The sequence below is a fragment of the Podarcis melisellensis genome (assembly GCF_964234715.1).
Source record: "Podarcis melisellensis genome assembly, chromosome: 14".
In the NCBI taxonomy this organism is placed as follows: Eukaryota; Metazoa; Chordata; class Lepidosauria; order Squamata; family Lacertidae; genus Podarcis; species Podarcis melisellensis.
Window position 1 is genome coordinate 9,710 of NC_138546.1, and position 13,502 is coordinate 23,211.

The following is a 13,502-nucleotide window of genomic DNA, read 5'->3' on the forward strand; positions in this document are numbered from 1 at the left end:
ATCAGAACTCCGCAGGCGTCCCGGTGGCCCCTCGCCGGCTGCAGCCTTGCCCGGGCCAGGAATTGGTCTGCTGGCTCTGGCCAGGAATCGGGGGCCCCTCGAGCCCAGCATCCTGGTCCCACAGGGGTCGCAGGACACCCACCCCCGCCTCACTGCTGACAAGAAGGCCCCTCTGTTTCACATCTGGCAAGCCATGTGCCCCTTGGGCTTCACAAACGTTCACGGTCCTCTAGTGCAGACATGTCCAAAGTCAGTTTGGGGGGCCTAATGCAGTCCGCCGGTCGGTGTAATCCGGCCCCTGTGGCAGTTAATTTCCTGGGGTAAAATCCTTTAAAAAAAACCTTAACAACTTCAATCCTAAAAAAGGCTCGACAACTTTGGTCGGCCCCCAGGGCCCTTCACTTCATCAAATCTGGCCCTCTTTGGACACCACTGCTCTAGCGGCTCTGGTGACTCATTGACCAGAAGGAATGTATTCAGCGATAACTCTGGAAGTGTGGGCTCCATTCTGGCCCAACTCAGCCTCCGGGTGCAGATTGTGCTCACAAGGGAGCCTGTTTTGGGCAGGGGCCAAAGAAAGTGCCTGGAGAAGCTGGGTCAGGGTGCAGGGCTTGCGCTGGAGGCTCTGCTGGGCGGGGGCGGCCTCTGGTTGCGGGAACAATCCTAGAATGGTGGCATTGGAAGGAACCCAAAGGCCATCTAGTCTGACCCCCTTGCAAGCCAGGAAGCTGAACTCAAGCATCCATGGCCGTATCTATGAATAAGTACACACATCATATTCTGATGTTTCCTTTATTGCGTGCTTATTTGAAAATTTAATTTAAAAAATCCTTAAATACTGCCTAAGAAAAAATTCAACAAAGGCCGTCCTGCATTCAGTCATTAATCCTTGGTCTAAAATGTTGTCTGAAAAGATTAGTTACTTGTAACGGGTGCCAAGAAGACAATAAACAGCAGATCCCTCGCCCAACATCTTCAGAGCAGGGAGGGAATTTGGATGTTCTGAATTTGGATCTTTGGGGCGCCTGCGAGGGGCTCATTCTTCCTCCTCCTCCTCCTCCTCTTGCTCTCCCACCTCCAGCTCCCTGGGGGGCACCTGGATGCCCAAGATGGCCTCCACCCGCCACAGTCTGCTCCGCACTTTCTGCAGCTGCGCCCTCAGCTCCCGGAGGGACCTCAGGCACTCCTGGCATGTCCGAAGGTCCCTTTTCCCTGCAGGGGGAAATAAAAACAAATTAAGGTATTAGATATATAAGAAATGTTCATAAATGTACCAAGCAAACATGTACGTAAATATACAAACCGCATGTCTGAAGCAGCACGGGAAAACAGCCCTGAAAACATTTTGACTCCCAGACTGACCAAGTGTTTTCTCTGGAAGGAGGGAGCGGGTGAGGGAACCTTCCCATTGTCTCAGGAATTGGGAAATCACCATCTCAAAGGAAGGGCCAGACTACCAGGAAAGGCAATCAGATAAGGCATTATCAGATAACCTGGCAGACAGGAAAAACAACATTCAAATTTCTGTTGTAGACCACCTTTGATGTGATGTAGGTATGATGTTTGGGGGGGGTCTTGGGTTACACCCCTTCTGTGATATATGTATGATGGATGGAGGGGTGGTCTTGAGCTCCAAGGCAGGGAATTTAAAATGTCCATATAAGAGCAGTCACACCTTTGTTCTGGGTCCTCGTCCTTTCCTGCGTGTGAGGGGGGCACCCTGTTGCAACAGATCAATAAAGATCAGGCTTACATGCTGCTTTGCTTCTCAATATTCTCTGCTTGGCCTCTGTTCTTTTCTCCGACCGATGGAGAACCTACAAAGGACTCTATAAGGGCTCTTGTGTCCCCCATAAGGGAATAAGGGCAGGTTTTGTTTATTACAAGGGGAAGAGAGAAGGTGATGGGCTGGTGGATGAGGGCCCCTCCTTGTCCTGGGGGCTCCTGCCCCTTCCCCGGTTGGGAGGCCAGTTGCTGTGCTTTTGCAATTGCTGTGGGTCGCTGGGATTTCAATGGATTTTAGGGAATCTGTGGGCATTGAACTTTGAATAACAGAACGTCTGGGCCGAGATGGGTTTCTGGCGGCTGCACCTCTGGCTGAAGGGTGTCTGCATGCTCAGGGGAGGAAATCAAGCAGTTTGGGGACTGGCTCTGGAAAAGACACAGAGGCTGGACTTGCTCTCTGTGCAAATCCAAAACGGATCGTTTTTGTGATGCACCTGGAACCCTAAAGGGAGGAAGGGGAATCCGTTGGAGCATGAGCAGGCAAACTAAGGCCCGGGGGCCAGATGCGGCCCAATGGCCTTCTCAATCCGGCCCACGGACAGTCCAGGAATCAGCATGTTTTTACATGAGTCGAATGTGTCCTTTTATTTAAAATGCATCTCTGGGTTATTTGTGGGGCATAGGAATTCGTTCTTCTTTTTTTCCAAAATATAGTCTGGCCCCCCAGAAGCTCTGAGGGACAGCGGACCGGCCCCCTGCTGAAAACATTTGCTGACCCCTGTGGAATATTAATGCTGGGAGCCCCACCGTCTTCTTCTCAGCCTGAATATACATGCAAAGTAAGACCTAGACCACAGAACACACTGCCAGTTTCCAGCAGAACTTCATCCCAAGCAGGGCTGGACTTAGGTTTGATGAGGCCCTAAGCTACTGAAGGTAATGGGGCCCTTTATATGTCCAGCTGTCCTTGGTCAACAACAAATTGTCACTTTTTTGTGTTGAATATATGCTATATGGTAATTTATGGACCTCATAGGTATCTAAAACCATTTTCACATAACAAAAGATGTACATCATAGGAGCCTACACAACACAAAACACTGTTGCTGTATGTAGGTTTTATTTTATTTCTGTTTTATCTTATATTTTGGAAATGTACAGTTAGGTTTTTTTCCCTTTAAATGTTTTTAGGGCCCCCAAGAGAGTGGGGCCCTAAGCTATAGCTTGTTTATCTTATACATAAATCTGGCACTGATCCAAAAGAAGGCAGAGAAACACCCTGCTCAGAGCCTGGGGTGTTGGCAGTGATAGGACAGTAAGAAAAATGAGCTATGACAAAGCTATTAATGATAAATTAACATGTGCCATTAAGGTAAGGTGGGGAATATGCAGGAGAAATTATTTTCAGGCGATATGGAGGGTGTTTGTAGAATTTGTACTGTTAAAATGGAAAGGGGTCAAACCATCGCAAGAGGTGCTGGAATTCTGGGAGGTTAGATATTTACAACAGAATGGTCTTGGCGGTGCGGTGCACATTTTTATTCTTATTTATGTATGATCATTACTTTGTCAAAGTAAAGAAAAAAGAAAAATATGCTATAGGGACTATGAGTCTAGTGAGATAGCTTGCCAAGGAAGGTGTCAATGATCTGAAAGACCATCTCCATTGCTAGGACCTCCTCGGGAGCGAAGTTCTGCAGGGGTGAGGCCGTCTTCCATGGTGGTTCCACTGGCCCTCAGAAGTATGGGGGACTGTGGCCCGGAGGGCAAGAGCAAGTGGGGAGACAGGGCCTTCTCTGTGGCAGCCCCCACATTGTGGAGCTCCCTCCCTATGGAGATGCACCTGGCGCCTTCGCTGTGGAAGGTTTAATCTCTTTCACCTTAGCCTTCGCCATTTCTGTGGGACTCCTTTGGCTGAAATGCATGCTGTTCTCCACTGGGAACAGTTTAATCTGCCTGGCAGGGGTTGGACTGGATGAGCCTCTGGGTTCCTTTCTGATTCTACACCTGTTTGTTTATAACTTTATATTATAGGACTGTCCCCGACCCTGGGGCTTATTTATAAGGAATCTTGTAAACAGGATCAAAAGGAAGAGCCACGGGGGGAGCTTCTGTCTGGTACTTACGCTCCTGCAGCTGGTGGGCCTCAATTTCGAGCAAGGTCTCCAACGCTTCTTGCAGGACCCTGAGATCTGGCTGGAGGAGGGGCGGGGAGGGGGGAGGCGGGGAAAGCGGGTGGGGCGGGAGGGAAAAGCTGGAGGTGGTGGGGGTGATGGAGACCACCTCCCCAGAGCTGGAGGCCGAAGTCGACTCCAAAGTGGGCTTCGAAGGTGACAGGCTTGGGCCTGGGGAGCTTTGGCAGACACCTGCAAGAAACAGGAGGGTGGGGCGGTGGAAAGCATAAATTTGGCAGGCATGGAAGTCCAGCAGTCCCCAGCATCCACCCGCTTGACCCCCCCTCCCCTGTTTAGCATTTTAATCTGATTTTACGCCACAAGAGGAACTTGGAGGCCAGCAAGACAGAAAAGAATGGGGGCCTTTTGTCAGAGCCTGGCCAAGGATGTGTTAAGTATTATTTAATTGTACATTGAAATGGAAAATGGCTCTGTATGTGTATTGCTAAAGGTTTAACATTGGAAAATTCCATTGAGGTCAACTAGAGCTCTCAGAATGCATAACAGGTTAATGGTTAGCTGTTGATGTATCTCTGCTGCTCTGACATGAGGTGTTTAACAAAGATCACCTGAGAAAGGTATTCAGTTACAAATCTCCATTTCAGGTGTGTGAGTTAGTCTTTGTTCTTAGGCCACTGGAGAAAAAGTGTGTGCATCATCTCTCTCCAGGAACACAGCCTCCTGCTAAAGTAGTCCGTATTGTTGGAAACACAGAGCATTGTTTTCAGTTCCAGGTGAAGTAATTTCCTATTTCTAAGATGTTGTTCCTATGCTTGGACAAGCACATTATATTATGCAACTATCTGTTGTAACATTATTTGCTTTTTTGTCTGTTTTGAACAAGTTCTGTTAGTAAAGCTTTGGAACCATATTTTTGGCCTGGACAGTTTTTATTTCAATAAGATTCTGTTTTTGTTCATCCTATTTATTTGAGGTGAGGGACGTGGGTGGCGCTGTGGCCACAGAGCCTAGGGCTTGCCCATCAGAAAGTCGGCGGTTCGAATCCCTGCGACGGGGTGAGCTCCCGTTGCTCTGTCCCTGCTCCTGCCAACCTAGCAGGTCGAAAGCATGTCAAGTGCAAGTAGATAAATAGGTACCACTCCGGCGGGAAGGTAAACGGCATTTCCGTCCACTGCTCTGGTTTGCCAGAAGCTGCTTAGTCATGCTGGCCACATGACCCGGAAGCTGTACGCTGGCTCCCTCGGGCAATAAAGCGAGATGAGCGCCGCAACCCCAGAGTCGGCCACGACTGGACCTAATGGTCAGGGGTCCCTTTACCCTTTATTTATTTGAGTGTTAAAACGTGTGCACCACTTGGTTTGAAATAAACCTTCTAAGTGATTTGCAAAAAAACAAAACACCAAAAAACCAAGCTGCAATGTTAACATTGTAAATCAAGAAGGTTGAAATCCATTTGGCAGAAAATTGAAACCCGCAGCAACTTCCGAAGAGGCGCACCAGGGCTGCTGACTTGACGCTGCAGGCGGACCTCCATGCGGATGAGCCTCCGCCGGGTGCGGCAGATCTGGAGGCTGGCGGCCCGCAGGGAGCGCGGGAACTGATGGCAAGCGCTGCGGATCTTCACTTCTGAAATTGGGAAGCGGGAAGGAGAGGAAAGGGATCAGGCCCCTGGCCGGAGGGTTCCCCAGCTGGGGGCTGGGGGCCAGGAGGTGCCTCTCCAAGACTTACCTGCCTGGAGGTACTGGCTCTGCATCTCCTTGAGGACTTGGAGATGCTTCTGCAGAAGCAACAGGGAGCCCCTGGTGGGGTCTAGGAGGGTCTCCGAAGGGGGGCTGGCCAGCAGCGGCTTGACCTCCTGCTGTTGGGGCTCTGGATCTGGGGCAGGAGGAGTCGCAGGAGCAGCAGGGAGGGTTTCTGCAGGAGGAAAGAAAGGTGGCTAGCAAGAAAGAGCAGGTGACAGCTGGCCCAGTTGGCTCAGGCCCTGACCTGCCTCCGCTGCAGCAGGGGTCAGGCTGGTGAGGGACAGGGGGCATGTTTCCTTGGCAACCGCCCGTGGGGCAAACATAGGCTCGGGTGGGGTCCCCAAGCAGAGTCCAGCATGTTGTTGGTGGGGTGGGGTATGAATTTGGGTAGTGATCCGGGTTGCTGGACTAGACACCCCCAGATCCCCACTCACCCCCTTCCTGTGGCTCCTCTTTCGTCTTAGGCAGCCTGGAAAGAGAGAGAAGCAAGGAATGCTCTTTGCAGCAGGAGGGCACCAGGAATGCCCCCCAGGATGCCAAGGGGAACAAGGCACCCCCTTCCCAATTTCTTCTGGCTGTGGGACATGCACAGCCCCCTCCCCAAACGACCCCAGCGGCCCTGGCTAGCTGTGGGTGCCTGCCAGTCTGCCCTTGACCTTCCAAGCATGGGCAAGATGAGAAGGTTCTCCCTGCTGAAGAAACATCCACTGCTTCCGTCTGGGGTCAGACCCTCCTAAAGTGGAAGCTGATACTTTCTTATCAAAGGTACATTCAAGGGCACGAAAGAGCCACTCACTTTGTATTGTTTTCAGATCTGCTCCTGTGGAAGGAGAAAGAGGAGGAAAACATGGAGGCGAATTTCTTGGAAGTAACCGTAGGAAATTTAATGCAGACAGGCTAGCCAAAATAGCCAAACTAACAGCAAAAATTTGACATCAGGGTGACGAAACACATTCAAAAGGAATGGGGAAAATTTATGTTATATATAGAGAAGACGATGTGAAATAGGGAAACCAGTAGAACTGAAATAAACCTCATAACGGGAAAACACAAGAAATTGATTGGATAATAATATCAAAATGAATTAAAAATGTATATTATGACTATTATTGAACAATATCTGTAAATGAATATAGACAGACAATAAGAATTGTATATATAGAAAGATTTGTTTACAGACATTTTATGGAAAAAATTGAAGAACAATTATATATAAAATGGAAAAAGACAATGCAAAAAGTTAAAGACAACATAAAAAAGCTGGAAGAAGGAAAGTCTGCTCGGGAGAGCAAGAACAAATGTGAAATATAATGTATGTGTATGTAGAGTATGCAACTAAAAATTCAATAAAGATCATCTAAAAAAAACAACAACAGAAATTTAATGCAGACAAATGCAACTGTGCATTGGAGTCAGGTCTGGATTTAGGTTTGATGAGGCCCTCAGGTACCAAAGGGAAAGGGGCACTTTATATGTCCAGCTGTCCTTTGTCAGCAACAAATTGTCACTATTTTTTGTGTTGAATATATGCTTAATAATAATAATTTATTATCTATACCCTGCCCATCTGGCTGGGCTTTCCCAGCCACTCTGGGTGGCTTCCAACAAAAGATTAAAAATACATCAAAACATCAATCATTAAAAACTTCCCTAAACAGGGCTGCCTTCAGATGCCTTCTAAATGTCAGATAGTTCATTTCTTTGACATCTGGTGGGAGGCCGTTCCACAGGGCGGGCGCCACTACCGAGAAGGCCCTGTGCCTGGTAATTGATGGACCTAATAGATACCTAAAGCCATTTGCACATCTTGGCATGCAGCCAGTCCACGCAGAATGTAGGCACCCTATATATAGAAAGGAGCAAACCAGTGATATTTGAGGGAACAGGCTAGCAGGCGGGGCCCATGACTTACATCATGGGTAGGCAAACAAAGGCCCGGGGGCCGAATCTGGCCCAATCACCTTCTAAATCCGGTCCGCAGATGGTCTGGGAATCAACATGTTTTTACATGAGTAGAATGTGTCCTTTTATTTAAAATGCATCTCTGGGTTATTTGTGGAGCCTGCCTGGTGTTTTTACATGAGTAGAATGTGTCCTTTTATTTAAAATGCATCTCTGAGTTATTTGTGGGGCATAGGAATTTGTTCATTATTTTTTTCAAAATATAGTCCAGCCCCCCACAAGGACTAAGGGACAGTGGAGCGCGCCCCCTGCTGAAAAAGGTTGCTGTCCCCTGACTTACATCAAAGGAGCTACACAACACAAAACACTGCTGCTGTAAGTAGGTTTTATTTTATTTGTTTTTTATCTTGCATTTTGGAAATGCACATCCAGGGGTTTTTTTCTTTAATTTTTTTGGGGGCCCCCAAGAGAGTGGGGCCCTAATCTATAGCTATTTTAGCTTATAGGTAAATCCAGCCCTGGAGAACAACCGGAGTCTTTAAATCCTCGAGAAAGCTGCCGGGCTGCGTGTGGTCGTGATCCCGCATCTCTCCAGCAGGAGGAGGAAAAGGGTCTCTTTGCCATTTCTCTCTCGCTGCGCTCTGGAAGCGAAGGGATGCCTGGCGGCTGCAGACGCGCGCAAAGGACCTTCCTGCTGACACCTCTATTTGTTGCTCTAAGTCGATCTCCTGTGCCTCTGCCTAGATCCATACTGCACCGAAGGGCGCAAGTTCCCTGTAAGTAAACCTTTCTTACTCGAAAGGCTGGTCTGATTGTTGGGGAGCAAACCCCAAGCGCCCGGAGAAGATTCCCCAAAGAGGCTTCGCCGCCTGGTCGCTGCTGGAAACTCCGCCGGGAGAGGCTTTCAGGCGAGAGCCAAGTCTCGTGGATTTGAACGCGGGTCCCGGGGTTGTTGCAAATGCACGTGGGAGCAGCCGGGGTAGATTTAGGGGGGTGAGGGGCGCGGAGCCGGGGAGGGGGCGCTGCTGGGCGCGCCCCAACTATGCCTTAGAGAAGAAGGCAGCGCGAGAGGTGAAGGTGCTGGAATTGGAGACCCGGAGATCCGCCGCTGGTAGCAGGGATCACTAGGAAAGCTCTGTAACATCGGTCCATTTGCCACGTTGAGGAAGGTCTGCCACGCAGTGGGGAGAGCGTCTGCTTTGCGTTCAGAAGGTCCCAGGATCAGGCCCCCCTGGGAAAGATGCCTCCTGGCCTGAACCCCTGGACAGCGCCTGCCAGTCTGGCGTGAAAGGGCTGAGCCAGGGTCAAGTTTATCCCAGATCTTTCAACATTTTTATTAAGTGCAGTGGACACTCGGGTTGCGAACGTGATCAGTGCAGAACGCGCAGGTTGCGATTCGGCGCTTCTGCACATGCGCAAAGCGTGATTTAGTGTTTCTGCAAATGCGTGAGCACCAAAACCCAAAAGTAACCCGTTCCGGTACTTCTGGGTTTCGGTGCGTCCGTAACCCGAAAACGCGCAAGCTGAAGCGTCTGTAACCCGAAGTACATTGTAATATTTATTTATATCTTGGAATACGTAGTTGAGGATCAATTTATTCTTGTTCTTTGTAAATTTTGAAAGTGAAAGAAAGAAAGAAGAAAGAAAAAAAGAAAGAGGGGGCTGAGCTAGAGGAGCCTGACTGCACTAGTAGGCACTGTCCTGTTTTCATCAGCCAGTACTCAGAACCATGGAGGGGGTGGGAAAGGAGGGAGGCCCCAACCAAGAAGAATGGTAACTGAAGTTGACAGAATACCGTATGCACAGTTTGCAGACTTAACATATAGAATAAGAAAACAAGAAGAAGATATGTTGGGAAACGTTTCTGGTATATATGGGGAATAATTGTGTACAGCTGGAAACACTGGCAGCATTAAGGTAAATTCAACGGCGTAAATAAGCTTTGATGGATGCAATAATGGAATACGGAATGGTATAGTTTTTGTAAAATAAGCTGGGACTTAGGAAAATGAACCATGGAAAGAGAAGCAGGGAGGGGAGGGCCTTCTCGGTGGTGGCACCCGCCCTGTGGAACACCCTCCCATCAGATGTCAAAGAAATAAACAACTATCTGACATTTAGAAGACATCTGAAGGCAGCCCTGTTTAGGGAAGTTTTTAAGGACCAGGTGCGCAGCCTGGGAGTTATTTTGGACTCACAGCTGTCCATGGAGGCGCAGGTCAAATCTGTGTCCAGGGCAGCTGTTTACCAGCTCCATCTGGAACGCAGGATGAGACCCTATCTGCCCGTGGACTGTCTTGCCAGAGTGGCGCATGCTCTGGTTATCTCTCGCTTGGACTACTGCAATGCGCTCTACGTGGGGCTACCTTTGAAGGTGACCTGGAAACTACAACTAATCCAGAATGCGGCAGCTAGACTGATGACTGGGAGCGGCCGCCGAGACCATATAACACCGGTCTTGAAAGACCTACATTGGTTCCCAGTATGTTTCCGAGCACAATTCAAAGTGTTGGTGCTGACCTTGAAAGCCCTAAATGGCCTCGGTCCAGTATACCTGAAGGAGCGTCTCCACCCCCGTCATTCTGCCCGGACGCTGAGATCCAGCGCCGAGGGCCTTCTGTTGGTACCCTCATTGCGAGAAGCAAAGCTACAGGGAACCAGGCAGAGGGCCTTCTCGGTAGTGGCGCCCGCCCTGTGGAACGCCCTTCCAGCAGATGTCAAAGCGATAAACAACTACCTGACATTCAGAAGACATCTTAAGGGAAGTTTTTAACGTGTGATATTTTACTGTATTTTTGGTTTTTATGGAAGCCGCCCAGAGTGGCTGGGGAGGCCCAGCCAGATGGGCGGGGTATAAATAAATTATTATTATTATTATTATTATTATTATTATTATTATTATTATTAAATGACTGATGTTTTATTGTATTTATAAGCGTTTGTTGGAAGCTGCCCAGAGTGGCTGGGGAAACCCAGCCAGATGGGCAGGGTAGAAAAATTATTGGTATTGGTATCTTAAGGTTGTATAAATGAGCATTTCAAATTGTAAAACAGAAAATTTAAGTTCAGAAGTTATATATAGAACCATGGAGGGGGAGGGGGAGCAGAAAATAATTCCAATGCATTTCATGTCTGGCAACCAATGCGCCCCTTTGGTTTCGGATTGTACATGGGTAGCCGAGGTGAAAAAGCCCAGGGCAAAGATTTTCTGGGGGCTCATTTACCCAAAGTATTTAGCATGAACCCTGGAAGTGTCTACTCGACTCTGACAATATGCACCAGGATGCTTAGCTTGGCCAGAATCAAGTAGACACTTCCAGGGTTCGTGCCAGATCCGTTCCTTCTGGCCAGGGGCGTGGTGCTATTTTCCAGAGCCTGGGAAGGCTGCATGCCCACACATACCAGGCAGGTGCAGAGAGTACTTGCCCAGCCCTCGCCACCCACATCTCCAGGTGGGTGCTCATGCGCCAGCGGCAGCAAGGACTGGGGGATGTGGAGGCAGTGAGGGCTGGCCAAGCGCAGAGCCCTCACCACTGGAGCCTGGCAGGGTGGGCACAATTCGCGCCCCGATTGTGTGCCCAGGGACCCCCACGCTAGGCCACTGCTTCTGGCAAATAAGCCACCCTACCCACGAGAGAGCTGTGGAAATTTGTGTCCTAGGCTTTTGAAGACTCATCTACGGTAGACAAGTGACAGATTGACGTATCAGCTAAACAAGGTATAGCTTAGGGCCCCACTCTCTTGGGGGCCCCAAAAAAATTAGAGGGCAAAAAAACTGGATGTACATTTCCAAAATATAAGATAGAAAACAAATAAAATGAAACCGCCCTACAGCAACAGTGTTTTATGTTGTGTAGGCTATGATGTACCTGTCGCCTGCTCCCTGGCAAATATCCCTGGTCTGCTCCTTTCTATATCTGGGGTGCCTACATTCTGCATGGACTGGTTGAAGGGCAACATGGGCAAATGGCTTGAGATACCTATGAGGTCCATAAATTACTGTATAGCATATATTCTCTTCCCATCTTGGATCAAATCTATGCTTCCAGGTGTCATAAGAAAGCTGCAGAGATAGTGCAGTATAGTAACCCCCCCCCCCTCCCCGGAAGTGATCTCTTTCAGCTTCCGCCTTCTGGAAGAAGGTCCAGGGTTATAAAGACTAGGACTAGCCGCCTGAGAAACAGCTTTTATCCAAATGCGATTTGGATTTTAAACGCAGTGTGAGAAGTCTCTGGGAGTATCTTGTATTTAATTATGGGGTATCAGAGTTTTTAGGGGGTTAACCAGGCTTGTTGGTTTTTGAATGTCTGATATAGATTTTTTTCAATTTCATTGTTCTGTATGGGACAATGACAATAAAGATTATCGTATCGTATCATATATTCAACACAAAAACCAGCGACAATTTGTTGTTGACAAAAGACAGCTGGACATATAAAGGGCCCCATTACCTTCAGTAGCTGAGGACCTCATCAAACCTAAATGCGGCCCTGCGTCTACCCATGTGCTATCTGAAACCAAAGGGGGGCATTGGTTCACAGATGTGAATTCCCCCCCCCACCTCTCCACCCCACTACTGAGGTCAGGAATCTTTCTTTTTAGGGAAGGGCCATGGCTCGGTTCAGAATGGCCCAGGCTGCACCCAAGGCATTGCCAGGTCAACTTGAGAAGGCCCTTCGCCTGACACTCCTGCCGCTCAGAATAATTGACAATACTGAGCTTGACGGATCTGAAAGGCTTGACTCCCCATCAGGCAACCTCCAGGGAGCCAGTCTGGAGGGGGTGAGCCAGAGAGCAGGCCGATGTCAAGAGCCAAAGTGGCCTGAGCCCCTGAGCCCAGAAAGAGGGGGCGTGGGCGGGGCTGCCCCAGGTGCCATCTTGGAGGGAGGTGACAAATTATCAAGGAACAATTACTGCCCTACCAGGGCAGTTCATAAAAAACCTTTTTATAAAAAATGCCTGCTCCAAAGGTCTTATCTTACAACACTAGGGATTATATAGCTACATATGAAATTTCATGCATATCAGTTAATATATTGACCCTCCTCCACGAAAATCGCTGTTTACTTGGCCGTTTTCCTATGTCGCGAAGGCTGAAATTTCAACAAAGCATCTGCCTTTGCTAGACTCTTTTCGGGCACCTGCTAAAAGCATTCTTCTTTAGACAAGCATACCTAGATGCTTAGGAAATTGAAGTAATTTTAATCTTAATATTTTAGCTTTTGTATGTTTTAAAGTAGGATTGTTAATTTTTCTTGATTTTACTGCTGTGGTGTTTTTTGTTTTGTTGTTTTGGTAAACCACTTTGCAGGTTTTTAAAATAAATTTTATTAAATAAATAAGCAGTCAATATAAATAAAATAACATAAGCTAAAACACAATCCATCCTGTAGATTTAAGTATCTGTCCATAGTCGCCTACTTGTTATCAGAGGCTCAGAATCCATGTTCCTTTGTAAGAAAACCATTACGTAAAACCATTTTTGCAGGCAAAAAATAAATAAATCAATGGGGGGGGGGGACAAGAAATTTTCCACACCGGGTACCACCTGACCTTCCTACGCCTCTGCCAGGGGCTGGCAGGTTCAAGCCATCGATTTGGCATATTATTATTATTATTATTATTATTATTATTATTATTATTATTATCAAAGCTTGTCTTTAAAATCTGGCCATGGGGGGGGGGACAAGACTTCAGGATGTCTCCCCTCTCCCCCCCCCCTGACTTTACCTTCTGTGGCAGCAGGTGAAACAACTGGCCATGGTGCCAGAAACCCCTTCCCTTCCCTCGGCTTTCAACGGATCCAAAGAAGGCAGTTCTCCAAAGGAGACAGGTGTCTGCGATGTCAGCTGATCTAAGGCTCCTTTCAAGCAACCCCCTGGTCTCCCGGGAAACAGGGTTCCGCAGCCTATTGTAAGGTCAGAGCCTGGCCAGGGATTGGCCCCGAGGGACGCTGGGCTCCCGGCCCGGGTCACCACTTGGTACCTTCAGGCAGGTG

At 48.4% G+C, this 13,502-nt stretch overlaps 1 protein-coding gene across 1 annotated transcript; it reads right to left on the reverse strand.

The window, feature by feature from the left end:
* Positions 1-778: 778 nt before the first annotated feature.
* LOC309356588 (uncharacterized protein) lies at positions 779-13,292 on the reverse strand. The gene is made up of 7 exons (XM_081888118.1): positions 13,235-13,292; positions 6,399-6,422; positions 6,037-6,071; positions 5,589-5,774; positions 5,358-5,486; positions 3,852-4,091; positions 779-1,212 (listed from the first exon to the last, which is right to left on the reverse strand). The coding sequence occupies exons 1-7, from the start codon at positions 13,264-13,266 to the stop codon at positions 1,037-1,039; spliced, it is 822 nt and encodes a 273-aa protein (XP_081744244.1). The 5' UTR covers positions 13,267-13,292; the 3' UTR covers positions 779-1,036.
* Positions 13,293-13,502: the final 210 nt, after the last annotated feature.

What these genes read in the sequence shown, in the direction of transcription:
- LOC309356588 (XM_081888118.1), bottom strand. Translation starts at nt 13,266, where the DNA reads ATGGCCAGTTGTTTCACCTGCTGCCACAGAAG. An exon ending in AGATCTGAAAACAATACAAA is followed by an intron (nt 6,072 to 6,398) that starts GTGAGTGGCTCT and finishes CTCTCTTTCCAG; the next exon opens with GCTGCCTAAGACGAAAGAGG. An exon ending in AGAGGAGCCACAGGAAGGGG is followed by an intron (nt 5,775 to 6,036) that starts GTGAGTGGGGAT and finishes TTCCTCCTGCAG; the next exon opens with AAACCCTCCCTGCTGCTCCT.